The sequence below is a fragment of the Lepisma saccharinum genome, chromosome 8 (genome assembly GCF_977018435.1).
Source record: "Lepisma saccharinum chromosome 8, izLepSacc3.1, whole genome shotgun sequence".
In the NCBI taxonomy this organism is placed as follows: domain Eukaryota; kingdom Metazoa; phylum Arthropoda; class Insecta; order Zygentoma; family Lepismatidae; genus Lepisma; species Lepisma saccharinum.
The window spans coordinates 27,119,028-27,143,460 of NC_139236.1; the positions used below are offsets into that span (position 1 = coordinate 27,119,028).

The 24,433-nt window shown below is 41.4% G+C and overlaps 1 protein-coding gene across 7 annotated transcripts in view; it reads left to right on the forward strand.

Moving 5' to 3' along the window:
* Positions 1–24,433, forward strand: part of Pdp1 (PAR bZIP family member Pdp1) — a 374,616-nt gene that overhangs the window by 103,284 nt on the left and 246,899 nt on the right. For 4 of the 7 annotated variants that reach the window (XM_083126356.1, XM_083126358.1, XM_083126360.1 and 1 more), the window contains exon 1: positions 14,366–14,848. The exons of 1 other annotated variant lie outside the window; for it this stretch is intronic. In XM_083126356.1, the coding sequence (XP_082982482.1) occupies positions 14,695–14,848 (154 nt within the window). In that variant the 5' untranslated portion in view covers positions 14,366–14,694. Of the gene's footprint in view, positions 1–14,365; positions 14,849–24,433 lie in introns of those variants that run through there. 2 more of the 7 variants (XM_083126359.1, XM_083126362.1) reach the window with 1 other exon arrangement.

Consider the following 24,433-nt stretch of genomic DNA (forward strand, 5'->3'; position numbering starts at 1 on the left):
GAGAAAAAACTGCTCATTGTATGGAACTTATTTCAGCGTTTTCTGATAGCTAACAAATAAGGGGTTCGTTGAAAGAAAAGTTTTTCCCAAATAACAATCCCATGTAAGTAACGGGTGGGTATAAACTTACAAGTGATGATAAAAAATTGCACTCTTAGTTTACTTGGCAACGTATTAATAAGAAAAATGGTATGACACGAAGCGTACAAATTACTTAAATTACTTCCTTGTGACATCTGCTATCCAACAAGGTACAAATGTTGCTGACATTCACATTTGTGTACAAGAAATAATACTTCATTCATCTTCATGTGAATGGAATCAATGAACAATACAATTAAATAACATTACACGTCTTGCTCAAAGTGGGCACCTCCGTTACGAATGCAGGCACGCAGGTTTTTACGGACATTTGGTCTCTTAACTCGTGATGTGATGGTGTCCTTGATGTGTTGACCAGCTGTTAAGATCCTCTCCCTGAGCTCTTCTTGCTAGTTTACCGGTGTTTTGTCATGTGGCTCCAAATGTAAAAGTCGCAAGGCTTCAAATCGATCGGGGGATCGAGATGGGCAGTCATCATGCTGATAAATCATGTCATGTCTTGTAGCTAGAGGCTACATTGCCATCCCGTTCCTCAAGAAATGTTCATAAGTGATGCCTTTTAAGATTTGGGGCAGGAAAAATGGCTCGATCAAATGATTGTTGATTACGCCCATCCATACTTCTGCCTGGGCGTGCGACTGTGGCTGGATGAAAATTACTCAAAGAAATGGATTGGCCAAGGCGGCTCGATTCCCCTTGCCGGCTCGATCCCCCGATTTCAAGCCTTGCGACTTTTACATTTGGAGCCACATGACAAAACACCGGTAAACTAGCAAGAAGAGCTCAGGGAGAGGATCTTATCAGCCAGTCAACACTTCAAGGACACCATCACATCACGAGTTAAGAGATCAAATGTCCGTAAAAACCTGCGTGGCTGCATTCGTAACGGAGGTGCCCACTTTGAGCAAGACGTGTAATGTTATTTAATTGTATTGTTCATTGATTCCATTCACATGAAGATGAATGAAGTATTATTTCTTGTACACAAATGTGAATGTCAGCAACATTTGTACCTTGTTGGGTAGCAGATGTCACAAGGAATTAATTTAAGTAATTTGTACGCTTCGTGTCATACCATTTTTGTTATTAATACGTTGCCAAGTAAACTAAGAGTGCAATTTTATATCATCACTTGTAAGTTTATACCCACCCATTACTTACATGTGATTGTTATTTGGGAAAAACTTTTCTTTCAACGAACCACTTATTTGTTAGCTATCAGAAAACACTGAAATAAGTTCCATACAATGAGCAGTTCTTTAAATTATTCATCTTTTTATGTGGAAAATTGTCATTTTTTTAATAAACAATTGAAATTTGATTATCTCGAAAACTACTAATTTTCGGACGGGGTATCATATGGTCATATTTATTGCAAATTGTCTCTACTTTAACCCCTTTCAGGGAATAAATCTAATTACCAGTCACCCTGTATAAAAATGGATGTATGTGTGGGTGTATGTTTGTTCCGGCATAACTCTCGAACGCCTGGAGCGATTTCAACCAAAGTTGTTACGTGTATCACTTGAAATCTCGAAAGAAATACTGTGGGGGGTAAGACAGCCCGGGAGGTGGGGGAGGGGAGGGGGTGACGTGGAAATAATCGAAAACGACCGATATTAGTGTGGAATCCATAGTTTTCGGGGTCTCTAAGATGTATAGTGACACTCCTAATGCCGTTCAACTCCAAGTTCATCACCTATCGGGATGGGGGTTGAGAGGGGGTGAAAATTAAAATGTAAAAAGTTACCAAGATTAGTGTCGAATCCATAGTTTTTGGAGTCGCTAAGCTAATTGGTGACATTAACGCTGACCAAACTTAGTACACATATGAACTACACTCTGGGAAGAAATACTGTGGGAGTAAGACACCCCTGGCACACCTAGGGTCGGGGGTGGGAAGGGGGTGACATTTAAAAATAATAGAAAACCACCGATATTAGTGTGGAATCAATAGTTTCCGGGGTCGCTAAGGTGAATAGGGACACTCCCAATGCCGTTAGTAGTTGTATTTGTGGTATTACTGGCGCGATAAAGTATGAGCCCCCCTCAGGCAGATTTGGCTACACTTAAAACTAGCTCAAGATGTGCATATGAGCTTATTGCTCAAGTGTGGTACTCTGTCTAACCCAAGATTTTTGTAAAAATGCCCTCGGGAATTTCCCGGGAAAGTATGACCCCCCTCAGATTGATTTGCCTACACTTACAAAAGCCACATCTGTGAGATTGTTGTCCATAAGCTTGTCAAAAATATGCCCCTCTTGATATTTTTTTTGGCTACACCTAAAACTAAGCCAAAAATACTCATATGAGCCACCCACACCCACACCCACACCCACCCACACATATTTACTTCCGGTCCACTTCCGGTCACTTCCGGTCCACTTCAACGTATGTTGAAACGTTTATATAGGAACAATGGGCATTGATTGCCACTTTTCAAATCACAATGACCTATGGGTTGCAAACATGCTTTTAGATTGCTGTATAATTGTAAATATTGTTTATTTTACAGCCTATTCTGTTAAGGCAGTCAAACCCTGTCAGAACAAACAGCAATCAAACGTGTAACATTACAGAGTGAGCATGTAGAGTTGCACAGAGTGCATTCAAACCTGTAGAATAAACAATACAGAATAAACAGCAGTGAAATATGTAGAGTGAATAGCAGTTAAACCCATGTCAGGATTAACAGCATTCAAACCCTGTCAGGATAAATATTTAAATATGTATGTATTTATAAATTAATTAAGTATTAATATGTATTTCCTGTTCAACAGGTACAGCAAGCAGCCCTGAGTATCTCAGCAGGTTCATAGAAGGCATAGACAGCAGACAATGTAATATGAGATTATTGTTGAAACAACAGAACTTTGTACCTGTCAAATATTTTATATGCTAGGAACAATATTAGGTTATAGAAGGAGTGGCATATGTGTGTTTTATCTTTGCATGGATAATTCTGCTACAGGATTTTTTGAAAGAAGATGCATTTCAAAATACATAAAATCCAAGTCACTTGTTGATGATTTCAAGCTTAGATTCTCTGGCCTATCTGAGTATGACCTGTTTGCTGTACAGAATGAAACTGAAATGCAGTGGGTGCTTATGAGTGACAAGATTTTCCAGTACCTGTGCCTGAAACTGCTTAGCAGGTTTGAAAAATTTGTATACAACATGTGCAGGAGAATTGTTGGATTTTTTATCAATTTTTACACAGATGAATATTATTATTACTGCATGTTGAAATTGTTTGATAATTACTGGTTCAACAATTGCTATGAATTGTTTGCAGAGTATAGGATGTATACAATTTCAGATCAGAGTTGAAATTGGAGGCATTACAAATTTTCAAATAAAATTATTGACAAGAAATTAATAGATGAGAATATTGAATTTGTTACAACTGATAATGGACACTTGTACAGCAGGGAAGATTTTAAGCAAAACCTTGTCTGGTACTCCCAGTATACACACCTGAATGAGCTTATTATGTATTTCCTAAGGCAAAGATTTAGGGATTGCACCTATGATTGTATTGTTGAATCTCTAGATGAGAACAACCTGAATGATACATGCAGCTGTGGAAAACAATTATCCAGTCTGTCAGTGTAATAATTCAAATGTATTTCATCAGTGGTCAAGTGAGCATCAATCTAGTGCTGCAACAGCCCTGAGCATCTAAGCAGGCAAACAGGACAGAGACAACAAGCAAGGTAATTGAGATTATTTTTATTGAAACAGAGCTCTGTGCTAGAAACAATCTCAACCTAGGGCAGGCAAGCAGGGGTGTTTATGTAAATTGCACATGTATCAGGTAATTCCATATAATTCTAATAGAAAACAAGATACATGTGCAATTTACATAAACACCCCTGCTTGCCTGCCCTAGGTTGAGATTGTTTCTAGCACAGAGCTCTGTTTCAATAAAAATAATCTCAATTACCTTGCTTGTTGTCTCTGTCCTGTTTGCCTGCTTAGATGCTCAGGGCTGTTGCAGCACTAGATTGATGCTCACTTGACCACTGATGAAATACATTTGAATTATTACACTGACAGACTGGATAATTGTTTTCCACAGCTGCATGTATCATTCAGGTTGTTCTCATCTAGAGATTCAACAATACAATCATAGGTGCAATCCCTAAATCTTTGCCTTAGGAAATACATAATAAGCTCATTCAGGTGTGTATACTGGGAGTACCAGACAAGGTTTTGCTTAAAATCTTCCCTGCTGTACAAGTGTCCATTATCTGTTGTAACAAATTCAATATTCTCATCTATTAATTTCTTGTCAATAATTTTATTTGAAAATTTGTAATGCCTCCAATTTCAACTCTGATCTGAAATTGTATACATCCTATACTCTGCAAACAATTCATAGCAATTGTTGAACCAGTAATTATCAAACAATTTCAACATGCAGTAATAATAATATTCATCTGTGTAAAAATTGATAAAAAATCCAACAATTCTCCTGCACCTGTTGTATACAAATTTTTCAAACCTGCTAAGTAGTTTCAGGCACAGGTACTGGAAAATCTTGTCACTCATAAGCACCCACTGCATTTCAGTTTCATTCTGTACAGCAAACAGGTCATACTCAGATAGGCCAGAGAATCTAAGCTTGAAATCATCAACAAGTGACTTGGATTTTATGTATTTTGAAATGCATCTTCTTTCAAAAAATCCTGTAGCAGAATTATCCATGCAAAGATAAAACACACATATGCCACTCCTTCTATAACCTAATATTGTTCCTAGCATATAAAATATTTGACAGGTACAAAGTTCTGTTGTTTCAACAATAATCTCATATTACATTGTCTGCTGTCTATGCCTTCTATGAACCTGCTGAGATATTCAGGGCTGCTTGCTGTACCTGTTGAACAGGAAATACATATTAATACTTAATTAATTTATAAATACATACATATTTAAATATTTATCCTGACAGGGTTTGAATGTTGTTAATCCTGACATGGGTTTAACTGCTATTCACTCTACATATTTGACTGCTGTTTATTCTGTATTGTTTATTCTACAGGTTTGAATGCACTCTGTGCAACTCTACATGCTCACTCTGTAATGTTACACTTGATTGCTGTTTGTTCTGACAGGGTTTGACTGCCTTAACAGAATAGGCTGTAAAATAAACAATATTTACAATTATACAGCAATCTAAAAGCATGTTTGCAACCCATAGGCTATTGTGATTTGAAAAGTGGCAATCAATGCCCATTGTTCCTATATAAACGTTTCAACATACGTTGAAGTGGACCGGAAGTGACCGGAAGTGGACCGGAAGTAAATATGTGTGGGTGTGGGTGTGGGTGGCTCATATGAGTATTTTTGGCTTAGTTTTGGGTGTAGCCAAAAAAAATATCAAGAGGGGCATATTTTTGACAAGCTTATGGACAACAATCTCACAGATGTGGCTTTTGTAAGTGTAGGCAAATCAATCTGAGGGGGGTCATACTTTCCCGGGAAATTCCCGAGGGCATTTTTACAAAAATCTTGGGTTAGACAGAGTACCACACTTGAGCAATAAGCTCATATGCACATCTTGAGCTAGTTTTAAGTGTAGCCAAATCTGCCTGAGGGGGGCTCATACTTTATCGCGCCAGTAATACCACAAATACAACTACTGCCGTTCAACTCCAAGACACCTCTGGCACACCTAGGGAAGGGGTGGGAAGGGGGTGAAATGTAAAACGACCGATATTAGTGTGGAATCAATCGTTTTCGGGGTCGCTAAGATGAATAGTGACACTCCCAATGCCTTTCAACTCCAAGACACGTCTGGCACCCCTAGGGGTGGGGATGGGAAGAGGGTGACATGTAAAACGACCGTGACATGTAAAATTAGTGTGGAATCCATAGTTTCCGGGGTCGCTAAGATGAATAGTGACACTTTCAATCCCGTTCAACTCCAAGTTCATTTTACACTATAGTTAGAATTCAATGTTTTCCTGTTTAATAGAAGATTGGGATAAATAAATACCCTAGCAACGACGGCCAATAGGCTAGTATTTAATATAATGTTTGTTAATTACCAATATGTAGAGAATGAAATCTACTTTGTTGTTTTTCTGCCTTCAATCAACTCTTTTATCCATCGTACACTAAGGGAGCTTTCAGACTAAAGCAACAAGCGACAGGCGACAAGCCGCATGGGGAGTTTGCACCGAAGTTACGATCAACACGAGCCCCTTTCGTATATAGGCAAATATTCACGCCATAGTATGCACTACCAACTAACAGACCGAGGCTACACTATGAACGATATTAAGTTTCAGCGATAAAGAACACGAACACCTTGTCGTGTTACTTCGGTTCGGGAGGTCACATTTACTGAGTGTTGGATTCCAAGCGTTTGTTTGCTTGTCGCTTCTCGTCTGTCGCGTGTCGCTTTGGTCTGCAAGCTCCCTTGAGGGAGCGTTCAGAACGAATTGACAAGTGACATGGTAGCTCACACGTGACACAGGCAACTTCAGTTTATTAGCAAGCATTCACAATCCGAGGCAACATGACGCAAGGTATTCAGAAAACGGTCTGATCCGTTCAACACGCAAGCGACAATCGACCCCGAACAGTTTGTTGCGTCGCTTCGGTTGCAAGGTTTCATGTAAGGGAGAGTTCAAACCGAAGCGACACGCGACACATGCTGCTTGGGAACTAGCCAATCAATAGCAGTATTGCACACCGTGGCGGCATGAGACGCCGTGCAAGCCTGCGTTCGATCGGTGGAATCTCCAAGCGACACAAGGGTTTCGCACCGAAGTGACAAGCGACACGAGCTCCTTTAGTCTCTAAGCAGGCTTTCCCCACGCACGCGCTACCAACGGATAGAGGCGACACGATGCACTACATTAGAAAACGGTCAAGTCCGAGCGACACGTCCCGCTCGTCATGTCGCTTCCGTTCTGAAGGTTATATTTATTACTGAGGGTTCATTTCCAAGTCGCAGGCGTCACTTCTTGCCTCTTGCATGTCGCTTTTTACTCCTTTGACTTCAGGCAATATAGATTCTTTACGTCAACGCAGAGTATCTAACTAAAATATACTGGCCTATTACCAGGTTTTTGGTACGAAATCTGAAGAGTTTGCAACCAGAACCAGTACTGAGGATGGAGCTGTTGATTTTGAGAAGAGGGGTCGCGATGAATGAACTGTTTGTGCTGGAGAGAATTTTATGGCGATTGTCCCCAATAAGGCTGGAAGAGGACCTTCACTAAACAATGGCAGTGGCTACCTCCACATCGTTTGGCGCAAGGATGAATGGAAGGAAGCCCTTGGGGTAGCAGTTGTTGAGGAAATTTCAGGATTTTTCAACTGGGCAAATTCGTTACGGGCATCGTGTGGCGAATTACATTTTGCGAGGGGGAATCTTACAGAAATAACTCGAAAGAGCTTGCTAAAGAATCGAAGAAATGTTGGAACATCCAGAAATATGGAGAAATAAGAGAATGCTTAACCGACGCAAGAAATTAATTAGAAATGAGATGTTGATATGGGCAGTGATAATAAATACCTTTTCCCAGTGACACGTGCAGCTGGTCGTGCTACTTAGGTTCGGAAATTGACATAGGTTGTTACTTTGGTCCGGTCACTTCTTACTTCGGTCTGACCTATGCGACAAACAACACAAGACAGGCGAAAAGCGAGAAGTGTCGCTTGCGAACGAACCAACACTAATAAATGAAATTCTTCGTGCCGAAGCGCCGCGACAAACAGGAGAGGATAACGATCACCCAGGGAAGTTATGCCACAAATTGATTACATTTCCTCACAGAATTCAGGTGTTTTCTTGCTCCAATTTTAGTTTCCATGTCTTCCCTTTTTGCCGAATCCCATTTCGCCCAATTACCCAGTGGCGCATTATATCATATTTCCCATCCAAGTAAAAATTTCGGCGAAAGCGGAATTCCCGTTTCGCCGATTCTTTTGAAGGGAGAGAATTCTCCCTCCGCTGGGAAATGTCATGTTTAAACAGACAGAATGCTTAATAAAAAGTTAAAAGGTGAGAGATACCTAGAGAAAATGATTACTGACCGCGAGGGGTTTGGATTAGCAAGGGAGGTTAATGTCAAAAAGCACATCACTTCCTTCCATGAGAAGAATACAAAAATTGCTTTAGGTCCGTTCCTTAGATGGCACGATTTTATGTGGAAAATTCCTTATTCCTTGTGCGGGAATAATCGTGTTTTGAAGATAACAACTATTGTATGTCTCACTTAACTGTTCAGTGTGGTATTTAAGAAATTTCCAGTGGGGGAAATTCTACTGACTGTCTAGGGACAGCATGAGATAATGACTTTATGCCATATAACATTTCCTCCCGTGGATAAAATTTATCAAGCAGAGGGGGGGGATACAAGTACCCAGAGGTGGGAAATGCCCCCCTACAAATACCACCCTGCGCGTTATAGCAGTAGCTTTTACTTTAAAGACGTTAAATATATTTAAGCTGTTTTAAGGATAAACAAATAATAAATTTCATTACTATGGAAAAGCAAACAAAGCCCGCAATTTTCGTAAGGTTTACAATATTTTTCATAAATTTTCCATTCAATGAAATTATCGAGAATACTTCTCTCTCACAATATTTTTATACATATAGATATCTGAATCGGTATTTTAGCAAAGAACTTCTATCTGGAGTAGGGGTGGCCAGATCCGGATCCTGGCGGATCCGAAATCCGGATCCGGTTGGTTCCGGATCCTTAGGATCCGGATCCTAAAATTTTTCGGATCCGGATCTGTGGATCCGGATCCTGATCCGCGGATCCGGAATTTACAGATCCGGATCCGGATCCGGAATTTTCAGATCCGGATCCGGATCCGCGGATCCGGAATTTTCAGATCCGGATCCGGATCCAGAACTTTCGGATCCGGATTCAGAACTTTCGGATCCGGATCCAGAATTTTCGGATCCGGATCCAAAACTTTCGGATCCGGTACTTTCAGATCCGGATCAGGTACTTTCGGATCCGGATCCGGTACTTTTGGATCCGGATCCGGAATTTTCGGATCCGGATCCGTTTTGCCATCCCACATGCGCTTCTTTGGAAAGTAAGAATGTGCTTATAACATATTGTTACCTGCTAATATACATATATATATAATATACATACACACACATATATATATATATAGTGTGTGTGCTCGCGTGCGCGGTTTGTAATTAATTAATACACTTACTTACTAGGGAGGTCTAAGTCTCCCCCTCCGATTTCCATGAAACTTGGCAGGTGTATAGAGCCCCCCCCTCAAATGTCAAGATGAGGAGAAATTGAAGTCCCCGAAACAACGTAAATATGGCATAGGAAGAAACAGGGGGCATACGGCCTCTCTATACACCTGTCAAATTTCATGGGAATCGGAGGGGGACACAGGGGTCAGATGATTCCCACGGCAATTTGTCCTAATCTTGACATTTGAGGCGGGTTTTGCCCCCTAAAACAGTATTTTAGCCGAAACAAAAAAACACGTATTTCTTCCTTTGGGCCCCTCTATACACCTGCGAAGTTTCATGAAAATCGGAGGGGAACACAGGGGTCAGATCCTTACTTCAATTTGTCCTCATCTTGACATTTGAGGGGATTTTGCCCCCTGAAACAGTTTTTAGCTCAAACAAAAAAACAGGTAATTCTTCCTTCGGGCCCCTCTATACACCTGCCACGTTTCATGGAAATCGGAGGGGAACTCAGGGGTCAGATCCCCACTTCAATTTGTCCTCATCTTGACATTTGAGAGGAGGTTGCCCTCTAGAACAAATTTTTTTCCGAAACAAAAAAACACGTATTTCTTCTGCCAAGTTTCATGGAAATCTGAGGGGGACACAGGGGTCAGATCCCCACTTCAATTTGTCCTCATCTTGACAATTCAGTGGGTTTCGCCCTGTAAAACCGTTTTTTAGCTGAAACAAAAAAAAAAACATGTATTTCTTCCTTTGGGCCCCACTATACACCTGCCAAGTTTCATGGAAATCGGAGGGGGACACACAAATCAAATGCCCACTTAAATTTGTCCTCATATTGACATTTGAGGGGGGTTGCCCCCTAAAATCGTTTTTTAGCCGAAACAAAAAAAACACGTATTTCTTCATTTGGGCCCGTTTATACACACACCTACCAAGTATCATGGAAATCGGAGGGGGACACAGGGGTCCGATCCTCACTTCAATTTGTCCTCATCTTGACATTTGAGGGGGTTTTGCCCCCTAAAACCGTTTTTTAGCTGAAACAAAAAAAAACACGTATTTCTTCATTTGGGCCCGTTTATACACACACCTGCCAAGTATCATGGAAATCGGAGGGGGACACAGGGTCAGATCCTCACTTCAATTTTTTCTCATCTTGACATTTGAGGGGGTTTTGCCCCCTAAAACCGTTTTTTTATCTGAAACAAAAAAACACGTATTTCTTCCATTGGGCCCCACTTTACACCTGCCAAGTTTCATGGAAATCGGAAAGACACAGGGGTCAGATCCTCACTTCAATTTGTCCTCATCTTGACATTTGAGGGGGTTTTGCCCCCTAAAACCGTTTTTTAGCTGAAACAAAAAAAAACACGTATTTCTTCATTTGGGCCCGTTTATACACACACCTGCCAAGTATCATGGAAATCGGAGGGGGACACAGGGTCAGATCCTCACTTCAATTTTTCCTCATCTTGACATTTGAGGGGGTTTTGCCCCCTAAAACCGTTTTTTTATCTGAAACAAAAAAACACGTATTTCTTCCATTGGGCCCCACTATACACCTGCCAAGTTTCATGGAAATCGGAAAGACACAGGGGTCAGATCCTCACTTCAATTTGTCCTCATCTTGACATTTGAGGGGGTTTTGCCCCCTAAAACCGTTTTTTAGCTGAAACAAAAAAACACGTAATTCTTCCTTTGGGCCCCACTATACTGCCAAGTTTCATGGAAATCGGAGGGGGACCTTTAGATAACCTCCCTTGTTAGTCTTACACTTTGTAATTATTTAACACTACATATATTATAATGTTTTATTTTAATTTGTAAAACTGTAACTGTAGAACAATTGTATAATTTTTCTATAACATTTCTATCTTGTTATATGTGTTAAAGGTTTCATCCTGGAATGGAATGTCTCACATTTATGTGTGTTTTCATTTCCAATACATTCGAATGAATACATATTCGTTTCAATGGCATTTACAAAATCACTTCGGACATTTGTGCACGAGTGTGTTAGCCGATGCGTAGCAAAGTATTTTAGGAACAACACTTGAAAAAAATTCTTGTAGGACTAAGGTGTGGTAATATTATAATGGGATTGAGATACGAAACTCTTGGATCCGGATCCGGATTTTCGGATCCGGATCCAGATCCGAAACTTTCAGACCCGGATCCGGATCCGCGGATCCGGAGCTCTCGGATCCGGATCCAGATCCGAAACTTTCAGACCCGGATCCGGATCCGCGGATCCGGAGCTCTCGGATCCGGATCCAGATCCGGAAATTTCGGATCCGGATCCGCGGATCCGGAACTCTCGGATCCGGATCCAGATCCGGAACTTTCGGATCCGGATCCAGATCCGGAATTTTCGGATCCGGATCCGAGGATTTCTCGGATCCGGATCCAAGCAGATCCGGATCCGGATCCAAACGGATCCGGATTTTTCGGATCCGGATCCGTTTGACCATCCCTAATCTGGAGTACTATTACAGCTTAAAATTACTAAGCTTGAATATATTAAACAATGGAAGTAATACTGGATTTCGGAAAAGTATAAAAACTAAATACGATAGCCTTTTTTCTATGTAATAGACGCTGATTTGGATTTCCAAAGAATATCCTTTACTCCGAGTAATTAAATATTCGCAACTGATTAATTATTTTGTTTGTATTTTTTCGAGACTTTCGAGACGAGACGAGACTTTTCACGAACTGTCTCGTCTCGTCCCGTTCCGTGTTTCGTCTCGAAAACGAGACGAGACAGGTGGTCAGTCTCGTCTCGAATTTTGAAACGCTTGTCCCGTCTAGTGTTGCCCACGGGACGAGACGGGACAGGCTTTTAAAAATTCGAGACGAGACGAGATTGATCATGTGTCCCTTTGACAAACGAATATTTTCGAGACGAGACAGCATTTCACAGCATTTCCACGAGACGAGACAGGCCAAAGTCTCGGCTCGTGGGCAACACTAGTCCCGTCTCGTGGGCAACACTAATACTGGCCATGGGTCCACTCCGATCTTCTTGGCGGAGTGGTTAGCAGCGCGCGCTACAACGCCAGGGGCACCGGCATAGACGTCCGCAGGATTTTTTCTAGGGAGGGGCAACAAGATAATGTTTTTCCAGGGAGGCAAAGGAGGGATATTTTCCCCCCACAATAGTGATACCCCCTGAAAAAACACTATTTCAGTCTGAAATTGTCATGTTTCTTCAATGAATTTATAACTAACATAAATTGCTGTCACTGAAATGAAATTATGTGTGAAATACAGTGGAAATCCGTGTTTCAGGGGGCCGTGCGCCCCTTGCCCCTCCTTGCGAACGTCCATGAACCCTGGTTCGAATCCCGGCTTTTTAATGGGTGTTTTTTGGGACTGTCCCTTCATCAATTTCATCATTCATTCTCATCTTCGCGATTAGCCAAAAGTTGGCACAAACGCGAAGTAAAATAAACCAAATCAAGACAGAGTCTCGTTAGTCTACAAAATGTCGTCCCTACTATACTCTGTCCAGGATATCTATAGAGCAAGGCCGCGATTAGCGACAGAGAAAGTGCGAAGCAGTACAGCCGGCAGCCGACGAGAAGATCGCTGAATGAAGGGAGACGGGGCACAGAGGGAAAGGGAGGGTCAGGTTCATTTGCAGAATTTAGGGGTGGTTGGGGTGGTCGGGGAGAAGGAAGTCTTGTTTTCTTCTTGGCGGGTCATTGTCAAGCTGACGACAAGAGTTCTGGCGGAAGAGCACCTCCCCCACGCAAAAGAGTGGAGTCGCCTGGCAGTACGTCACACCTCTTCTGCCAGCGCTCTTCTCGTCAGCTGCCAGCTGTACACGCTGCTCGAAGGCTGGGAACTACAGTCGCTTTCCCTCCCTCCACGCAATCCCGTTCCCTCTCACGTGTTTATTGCTGAAGCCGTCTCGCGTCATTACTTCTGCAAAGACATGTTTTCGTTTGCTTCCTCCAGAAAGAACAGGGACAGGATATACGTGGAAATACACCCCAAATGTTGGTTAGAGAATTCAGAATGAATCTAAGCCCCGCGACAGGTTAACCTTGCAGCAACTTTTCGCATATATAGACCCAAACGTGCGCGCAGAAAATAGTTCAGCTGCAATACTGCGGATTTTCTCACTGTCTGTGATATGAACAGCTCAGCGGGTAAGGCGAGACTGGCACGGGGATGCTGAGTGCCGCTCTAGAGTAGATTGATACATAAAACCTGCTGCAAACTTAACCTGTCGCGGGGCTTAGATTCGAGAACATAACCCACTTTCGAGAGTGCAATCTTTGATTCGAGATCTGTTAATTAATATAGTTACCGGAAAGTAATACTGACATTGAGACTTAATATCTAACCGGGTTCTGGAGTAGAATCCTGGATTTAGACAATGCGTGGTTCGTATAGCGAAATCTTTCATTACGTGTCAATTCCATTCATCAATCCTTGTTACAACCACGATTCATCTGCATTCCAAGTTTTTTTCTTTTTTTGTAGATTGACCATATATTGCGCAAACACACTAGGAAGTTAAGGTTTCATTTTACATGTCTTTCCCGTGCTTTATTTTGCGTTCCACAGTTTCTGCCAAATCTTTTTTGGCGGAAATGATTACTTCTACATAAATTGGTCAGCGCTTACTTCCCGAAAGCAAGAGGAAAAAGAAAAAAATAACAACAGAACGAGGGGAGTGGGGATTTAGGCAAGAGAGAGAGAGAGAAAAAAAAACATTGTTTTGCAATCAGCTATTTTGACAGAAGTTGTTCGAAGGTCTTGTGAATTCTTGCCTCCGTTTCCAGGCTGTCGGCTGTTATCGGGCCGCAAACGTTGGTTGGAGAAGAAGCGAGGGAGGGGAAGCACATGTGATCGCAACTTCCACACCAACCGGCTCGTTGAGTTGTATTACTTTCTCTCTCGCTCTTTATCTCTTCCGTGCCTTCCCGAACCCCTCTCACTTTCTCTCGTCGTGCACGCTCGCTGTTGCCGCCCTTGGGGCACGCGAAGAGGCACGATTCGGCAACACTGCCTTGATTCCCTGCCAAGTGCTGTAACACAGTCTCGCCTGCGAACACTCTACCAGAGACCCAGTGACCGATACACACGCACGGGGCGCGGATCGGGCGAGAAAGGCAAGTGCCACGGACCCACACGAGGGAAATAAAGAAAGAGAATTGGGCGCAACGTGTGTTGTTTTCATGTCAGATCCGTTCCCGGGAGTGCATCGCCATTTGTCGTGTGCGGTTTTCGTTTTCTTCGCACGTGGCGGATTTTTGTGAATGGCCGGAACGCCGACTAGGATGTGTGTTGTATAGTGTAGGTCCCACGGCGTTTCTTGGAGGACCCCAGTGGCGAACTTCGGTGTGGAGGGGGGCAAGGGGAGGGGAACTTTTATGACCCTTGACCTGCCCTCTAGATCAAACGTGTGCGACACCATGAATTACCAGCACGAAGTCCAGCCAGCCCAACCCGTGATGAATGATGATTCTTCATCACGGTGGTGTCAGTATCAGTTATGGCGTCATCAACATCAGATGTACATGAACGGTAGGTCAGGCCTTCTTTTACCCCTAGTGTTTACTTCGAATATAATAGGGGAGACCCGGTGATCGAGCGGATTGAGGGCTAGCATTCAGACTCAAAAGGTTCCGGGTTTGAGTGTCCGCAAGGTCATAGTTCTTCAAAGATTGATCCAGAATTTTCCGTTTGGATGGATGTGAGGTAGTTTCTAAGGGTGCACGAGGGTAAATGTAGCACCAAATCGTCCCATTTTGTGAATTTGGAGAAGGTGTTGGATGTATGTTTGGACTTTCATCTATGCCATCCAATAATCATTCTACCTCGTCGTTGCGATTAGCTGAAAGAGGTAGGAAAGCAAAGTTAAATGACAAAAAATCCACAAAGCGCAATAGGGCGTGAGGAAAGATAGCTGTATTACAACATACCAATTCTTTAAAAATAAATTATATCGCTACTAAAGCCTCGCAGAATGTCATTCAATTTTAGATATTTTAGATCAAGGAGTAAGGTTAAGTCGCCCGTCCATATAGCACCGTGCCTTGAAGGCACATTCATGAGATGAGGAGGTAGGGCCTCACAAATTCTCGATTTTGACCATTTTGGAGGTGATGTGATCAGCACCACGCTTCGGCCACCTTTACCCCCACGTTGTCCCCAGGCAGTCATTGATTTGAGGCTGGTGGAGCCGCGGAGCTGCTTTATGCGGTGGACATTACCGGAAATATTTCGGCCTTAGGTCACCCATCCCTGAAATCGAACCCGAGTCTCCCGCGTGGCAGTCAGACGCCCTACCGACTAGGCCACGCGCCAGAAAAGGCTTGCAAATTATTTTCTTCTGTACAAAAGGTAATAGAAAGTGCTGGCTTTGGTCCACCATTTTAAATGTAATCCCAAAATTGGAAATTTGGTTTCACGCTCAGGAATCTACTCTCGAAAAACATCGATTACAATGAGCGGCGCTTGAATAGTTTATAGGGGAGCAAGATGATGGGGTGGGCAGAGTACTAGGCGGGGTCCACAAAAATTCTCTACTAATATATCCAATAAGATTTATGTATTATACCAATAACACAAAGCCACGGAATCGGGGCGGGGGGGGGGGGCAGGTCACCAACGCACGAGGACACCAAAAAAGTAAAACGAAAAGGGCAACACCCCACGTAAATATTATTGCACTATTTTTTTTTTAACCATTTTGTCGATTTGCACAGGATTTATCAAATATTTTCTTCTTTTTGAAGTTGTAAATGGTTCATGTTCAATTAAACACTTGGCCAGTACAGTCGTACAGAAGCACCAACCACCACATGTTGATTTACAGGAAGTAGTGTAATATAAAATTGTCAGTGTGCTCCTACCAAAGGTCACGGGAGCAGAGTGAGCACTTTGAGAAAGGTGTTCCGGCATCTAGTGTCAGGAAAAAAAAACAATAAAAAAAAACCACCTTCCTCCCTTAAGAAAATATATATATTTTACGGAAATTGAACCGTTAATACGGGCATGGAATTGTTTACACAATTCTATCACCAAAACTGAGGGGACGCGGCTTCCTTGTCCACTTTGTGTCGCCAGTTTAAGCAACTTGAACCACCGAACTTACCGAGGCCCAGAGTGAGAATCAATTACCTATATACAATGGACGATCTAATAATTAATTTGTGCTTAATCTTGTTTCATGAACGCAATTTACGTGCCCATAAACTTTCCCATATTTTAGCTTCTTTGCGTTTGACACCATCTTCGAGATATCTGCAAGAATTAACTCAAAACACGTGACAGGACGTCTAAACAGTCATTTATTTGAGAAGATATTGAGTATACTTACATAGGAAATGACCAATTTCTTGTCGGCAATTTCGTAAACCTTAGGGGAAGCGATTTTCTTTAAAAAGTAGTCAGTGGTACATTTTACCTTCTTTCCATATTAGGATTTTCTATCTAGGAAGTGCCGGACCCTGTGGCCGAATGGTTAGCACATCGCGCTGCGACGCCAAGGGTCCGGGTTCGAATCCCTCTCGGACTTGGCTGTTTGTGAATATCCATTCATCAATTTCATCACTCATTCCAATCTTCGCAAATTAACTAAGAGGCACAAAACGCGAAGTAAAATAAACTAAATCAATCTATCTAGGAAGTATTGCCGACGTCCGTGGCGGAGTGGTTAGCACAGCGCGATTTGGCGCCAGAGGTCCCGGGTTCGAATTCTGCCCTGGGCATAGGTGATCTTTGTGAACGTCCCTTAATCAATTTCACCACTCATCCTGATCGTTGCGATTAGCCAAAAGTGGAAGAAAAACTAAATCTACTTAGGAAGTATGTGAACTTGCCACTAATTAGTGACTTGTTTCTTTTGAGGGACAAGTATTTCGACGTTGGTAAAGATCTGTTGTTCCATTCGAAAGAAAACAAACCATTTAGGAAAGCAATTTTGTAAATATTACCACCTAGGCAGTCCTCATATTGTTTGCCCCTTTCCTTGCTTATATATTGGTAAGCAGAGGTAGGCAGTCCAATAGAGTTCTGGTGAATGGAAACATGACAAGAGAAGGCAGTTTTGTATAGTTTGTGTCAGACTACTATTGATGGGTGTTGATCGGGACTGGTCTATAGTTTACGTTGGATTCGAACCCAATCACCCTTGATTATAAGGCCGGACTTGATATCAGCCTAACAGGAAAATCCAGTCAGCATGAAATGTTAGTGGCTTGCCGTTTCATGCCTTTGTTTTATTAGTTTCTAGTTTGCACCCCACCCAGAAATATATTTTCGGGGGGGGGGGGCACGCACGTTTAATACCCCTAAATTTCATATTTTCGTACAAAGTGCATTTTATCTAGTTTTTCATGTTTTCTGTTGGTGGGAAGGACTGTTTAACTGGGGGTATTCGTCCCCCTGCAACCCTCTGGCGTCGTCACTGATAAGTGTGCTGAGATTCAACTTGATTAATTGGTTTATTTTACTTCGTTTTTCTGCCACATTTCCATGTAATTTATAAAAGTGGGTTGACTGAAATGTTTATCATATGTTTTGTTGTGATGTTTTATAATTACAATCTATTTCGCGAAGATGGGGATGAGTGACATGATGAAATTGATGAAGCGACTCTATGTTCAGGCACGGAATCAAACCTGGGACCTCTGGCGTTATAGCGCGCTGTGCTAACCACTTTTTTGTTTAAGAAAAGGAATAAGCGGTAGTATCCCCCGTTTTTTCACATTTTTCTCAGTTTTCACACACACCAATTTTCTCAGTATTTTCATTGAGACAGACACTAATATCCATGTCTTATCCGGGATTCGAACCTGCGACTCCTGGCGTCGTAGCCCGCCACGAACGACGATTACCACTCTGCTACGAGATCAGTTGACATGCGACTGTTCAAAATGCAAGAACAGGATGAAATGTACGGAGAAAGGGCAATGAAATAAAACGAAGCAGCAGTTACAGAAGTCGTAGCACTGCAAACATTGTTCAGAACAAATACATCAAAGCTCTACAGTTTCGTATAATATTTGTACTCAGTATCCCCGATAGCATCGTGATTAACGCTATCGCGTTGTAATCAAAGGTTTCATTTGAGCGCATCCCACTTTGAACTGGCGGTTCAGTTTTTATAAGTCTTTCTGCGCCTTGTGTGGACTTAATTGCAGTTTCTCAAAGTTTTAGTACAGTATTGACGCAGCTTTGACTATTATTATCCTAAGCGTAATATCAATACAAAATATATACATAAATATGTAACAGTAATTGATAAAATATGTTCCTAAATATGAATTATCAAAAGGATATGTAGTTAAATATATAGCATCAAAGAATATGTAATATTAATAATAATCGAGTATCCAAGCAATTTCAAGAATTTCAACAAATTGTAAAAAAACCTCTACAGAAATAACAATCAAATGAAAGTACATTAGCTTCTTTCGTACTTTTTGTATAAGGATACATATTGTGAAACTCGCTACGTATAGGAAAGTAGCTTTCTTGTCCACCAATGCCAAGTTTCTAGGTGCTTTGCATAAACCTAAAAGTGAAACGAAAATATGTAACCAGAAAAGGGGGGGGGGGAGAGTCCAGCATCTTTCGATAAATAACAGTTCCCATTTTTTTTTCCTTCCGCTTGTCTTTCGACTTGGCAGTCAATTTTAGGTGACCGTAAGCACTATGCATCTCATTGATTACAAGATATGACATCACATGAGCTACAAATGATCTTCATCATGTTTCAGAGATCAAAGAATTTACAAAAATGGACAAAGATAAGAAAAAAATACCGAAATATGTTGTTTTACGTTAATTGAATTAGCAAATAATATGTAAAATATGTAATATTTCGCGGCAAATATGTAAAAATATGCAACAATACTGTAAAATCATGTCAGTTATGTAATTCTTTGACATATTCCTGTTCAAGGTATGTATCTAGAAAGGAATAGAATATGTAATTATGTACATACAAATCGTAGCTCTAGTGGTTAGATTAAATCGATGTGACTCGTACCCGAGGTAGCTGCGTTACGGCCCTAAGAAAAGGAGAAGTAATAAAAAAATTGTCCAATTAAAAATAGAACTTGTTTTATGTCCGTAATACCTATTTGCGACTTGAAAGTTCTAAAAATTTGGTTCATGTTTCTAAATTGAATAATTTATATTGGAAACTCCCTACCTACCGACGTCTGGGAATTTTTTCCCCCTCTTTTTTCTACATTCAAAATCTGTATGTATATATATATATATATATATATATATATATATATATATATATATATATATATATACAGTAGATAAAACAACATTGTTTTAAATGTTGTTGTTTAGGGAGCTTTCAGACCGAGGCGACACGAGCCCCTTCAGTATGCAAGAAATAAATCACCGCGCATGAGCGAACGACAGACCGAAGCAACACGATGAACACCATTGAGAAAAAGGCACGAGCTACATAGCGATAGTGCAGCTTGTAATATGCTTCGGTTAGAAACGTTCAGTGATTTTCTGTTTCTTGGTTTTCAAGAGACGCGTGTCACTTCAGTCTATAAGATCCCTTAAATTGATTTAGGATAGTTTTGTTATGGTTTTCTCAACACGCTTATTTATGAAGATAGGCTTTATTAAAATAACTATTCACTTGTTTTTGAAGAATTTATTATTATATGTATTTTTTCTGTTGGCGTTTAATATTGATGCTGCATTTGAAATATTGGGAATAAGTGCCTTTTACTATGCTAAACACTTGTAGAGTACAGCGAACGGCAAAGATTATAGGTGGGAAATTGTCCACCAGTTTTCATTCTTGTTTATTTTAATTGTTTTTTAAACGAATGGCATTCTGTTGATGCGAAGCAGATGTTGTCCTGTTTATTTAGGTGTTTATTCAATCCATGATAACACATTGTGGAAGACTGAATTAAAATTGTGGTGGACAATTCGCGTAGTATTACCTTTGCCGTTGGGCGTACAATCTGACGTCGAAACTCACTGTGTAATTGAAAGTACTTAGGCGTAAGTCGTCTTTCTCATTGTTTTCTCTTTATTGAAATTAACATTCTTACATGGGTGGTGTTATTGTCTTTTGCCCGTAAGTCTACACATTCGCACCGAGCTCAATCACTTTTGATGCTAAACGTACGGTTGTGCGGGACAGCATATGATAGGATATGTACAGTACGCTTCAGAGCCTGAAGATCGTGTCTCTACGTTCAAAGCATAGCTCTGCTGAGGTTTCTATTTTTGATACGCCGTTCCCTTCGCGTGAATCTCTCGAACTGCGCGATCAATCGATCAATTCATCAGCCCTGTTAAGCGAAGGACACAGCTCAAACATTTAGAGCTCAGAGTGATCGTACGAATTCAGACTCCAAAGCATACAAAGCGATGGAAACGGTGTATCCTCTTATATTATTCTTTGCCACTTCTTAAGTTTGTTTCCGTTGACGTTATGTCGTGGGTTCGAACCAGGGTAGTTAAAGATCCAGGTTTTTTTTTTTAATAAATTCAATTTCGGTCTAGGAGAGAAAGTCAGTAAGCGTAAATGTGTTATGGACCGTAAAGAACATTTTTATCTGTAAAGTATTTAAATTTGGTCCAGGAACCTTTTTTCCCCGCTGAATTTAAATACGGTCCAGGAACTTTTTTCGGCTTGATTTAAATACAGTCCAGGAACCTTTTTCTGGATCAATTTAAATTCGGTCCAGGAACTTTTTTCTGGATCAATTTAAATTCGGTCCAAGATCCTTTTTTCTGGATCAATTTAAATTCGGCCTAAGAACCTTTTTTTTCCGGATCAATTGAAATTCGGTCCAGGAACCTTTTTTTTCGGATCAATTGAAATTCGGTCCAGGAACCTTTTTCCGGATGAATTGAAATTCGGTCCAGGAACCTTTTTCCGGATGAATTGAAATTCGGTCCAGGAACCTTTTTCCGGATGAATTTAAATTCGGTCCAGGAACCTTTTTTTTCGGATCAATTGAAATTCGGTCCAGGAACCTTTTTCCGGATGAATTTAAATTCTGTCCAGGAACCTTTTTCCGGATCAATTGAAATTCGGTCCAGGAACCTTTTTTTCCTGATGAATTGAAATTCGGTCCAGGAACCTTTTTCCGGATGAATTTAAATTCGGTCCAGGAACCTTTTTTTCCGGATCAATTGAAATTCGGTCCAGGAACCTTTTTTCCGGATGAATTTAAATTCGGTCCAGGAACCTTTTTCCGGATGAATTTAAATTCGGTCCAGGAACCTTTTTCCGGATCAATTGAAATTCGGTCCAGGAACCTTTTTTCCCGGATCAATTGAAATTCGGTCCAGGAACCTTTTTTCCGGATCAATTGAAATTCGGTCCAGGAACCTTTTTCCGGATGAATTTAAATTCGGTCCAGGAACCTTTTTCCGGATGAATTTAAATTCGGTCCAGGAACCTTTTTCCGGATCAATTGAAATTCGGTCCAGGAACCTTTTTTCCGGATCAATTGAAATTCGGTCCAGGAACCTTTTTTCCGGATCAATTTAAATTCGGTCCAGGAACCTTTTTCCGGATGAATTTAAATTCGGTCCAGGAACCTTTTTCCGGATGAATTGAAATTCGGTCCAGGAACCTTTTTTTCCGGATCAATTGAAATTCGGTCCAGGAACCTTTTTTTCCGGATCAATTGAAATTCGGTCCAGGAACCTTTTTTCCCGGATCAATTGAAATTCGGTCCAGGAACCTTTTTCCGGATGAATTTAAATTCTGTCCAGGAACCTTTTTTTCCGGATCAATTGAAATTCGGTCCAGGAACCTTTTTCCGGATGAATTTAAATTCGGTCCAGGAACCTTTTTTTCCGGATCAATTGAAATTCGGTCCAGGAACCTTTTTCCGGATGAATTTAAATTCTGTCCAGGAACCTTCTTTCCGGATCAAACAATACGCAATTTGTACCGTATTTATATTGTGCGAGAAAAAGGGTTTTGGTCCTGCAGCTGATCCCAATAGACCCGATTATAATTTATGGGTTCCTGGAGCGTTAATAACACCGCTCTCACCTTGATGAGTCAGCTTTTCGTTCTCTCGATTTTGATTGCCTTGTCCCTCTGCCTATTGACGAGATCAAAGGACTGTAAATTATCAACTTGATGCTATGTCCATATTCTCCATCGACCCACACGCCGTCCTTCGTGGCGGAGTGGCTATAGTGTTTTTTGCGAGTGGGCCTTCATCCGTTTCATCGTATCATCATCACTCATCCTCATCGTCGCGAGTAGCTCAAAAGGCAGGAAAGGAAAGTAAAATGTACCAAATTTATCGATCGGCTGACAATCTGTTTTCCAGAAATGTATAATGTAAATAGAAAATAGTGTTGTGTTGGTGTATGTACAGTCACAATCAAAACGGGACACCCAGATTCAAGATACTCGCGTCCCTGCAAGGCGTTATGTGTGTTGCCTAACTAACTAAGTTAATGGCAAGTTTTCAATAACAAGTTTTATCATCGGAGCATTGCCGGTGACTGTACGTACCATTATCACATAATTTAAAATGAGAACAAAACTAACGAATTACAACCGCAACGAAATGTTACTGGAGCATTTGTCACCCTATGGAACACGTATACGTACACCCAAGTACATATTAGGGATGACTGTCGAATCCAGGATTCGTTGTCCGATTCTTGATTCCAAGATCCGTAATCTTCAAAAATTCGGTTGCACTCATGCTTAGCACGTATTCTTATATTTGTATTTTGTTTACGTAACGTCGCTTTTCTTCCAGCGAAGGGGAAACAATGTATTTTTATCAGGCGGGTAAACGAGGCGTATTACCCCGTAATAATGTTGCCCTCTCAGAAAACACCACTTGAGTTTGAAATTATCACGTTCCTATATATATACACACACCTAAAATTACACTAAGGAAATTTTCGATGGTTCCTGATGCTATTTACGCCCCTGTTTTGTACCCACCAATACAATAAAACAGATGGAATGAGGTTTTTCTTTACCGACTGAACATTTATCAAAGCTCTTGCCCCCCTAATCCATTCTACCTCTCCCCCCCCCCCCCGTGTTCAAGTAAGATGAGCAGGAAACGTGTTTTTGAGCAGGCCGTTGAAGGTTCCATAGCAATAGTTTATTAAGGAATTCTCCAGAGAAGTCAATAGGTCTGGCAACACTGACGTGGCTGCGCTGAAAAGCTCCTTTCCCCTGTTCTTTCCCCCCATCCGCAAGCGCGATGAGATTCTGCGCAGGTTTCTTTCCTTGTGGTTCCTCTATATAGTACGAGTACTTACCTGCATAAAATGTTAACCGCCTCGATGACCTCGTACGTTGAAAGGGTATACTTACGATCTCACCACGTCAGTAACCGGGTTCGATTCCACATGGATGTTCTTTGCGATTGCCCCTTCATCAGTTCCATGTAGTCAGTATTCACCCATGTCGTGATTAGCCAAAAGGTAGCAGAAACGCGAAGCAAAATATTGTTTTTAAAAAAGGTCATACAAATCTGAATTGCTATACCACCGTCGGAAATTCTCAAATGTCTTATTGATTGAGTTGGTGTTTGAAGTCAACGTTATGCACAGTAAGGCTAATCGAACCACTATGTGCCTCCACCGGGATTCGAACCCGGGACCCCTTGATTACAAGGCGACGACGCTACCACTGCGCCATCGGGAGGCCCTCAAATGTCTTATAGCCCCGATATGAGCATTACGAGCAAATGTTATGTTAACAGTGGACGTAGAATGGTCGGCATTACGAAATTTGTTTCCCATCGCAACCAGAATGCTACTCGTTAACCTTGGACTAACGATTCTTGATTTCTGGGCTGACAGATGCGTGCCTGGCATTGCCATGGTCGAGGAGAACCACAGGATGTTAGAATTGCCAATTTGTGCACCATACGATTGAATGCCGAACATGATATGGGCCCTCCTATTTTGGTGGCGTTCGTTGTTTGTTTCGCTTTGAATCCACGGGGCCAGTCTGTGTCCCGGATGCGTGGGTTTTCTGCGTTTGTTGTGTTTCAGGGACGAAGGTTTGCTTTGGTCGAATGAGGGTTAGCCGGCCTTCTTGTTGTACTGGTTAGTCCAGCACGTTGCGAAATCAGTTTTTGTTCAGTCTTCTTTGAGGATACACGT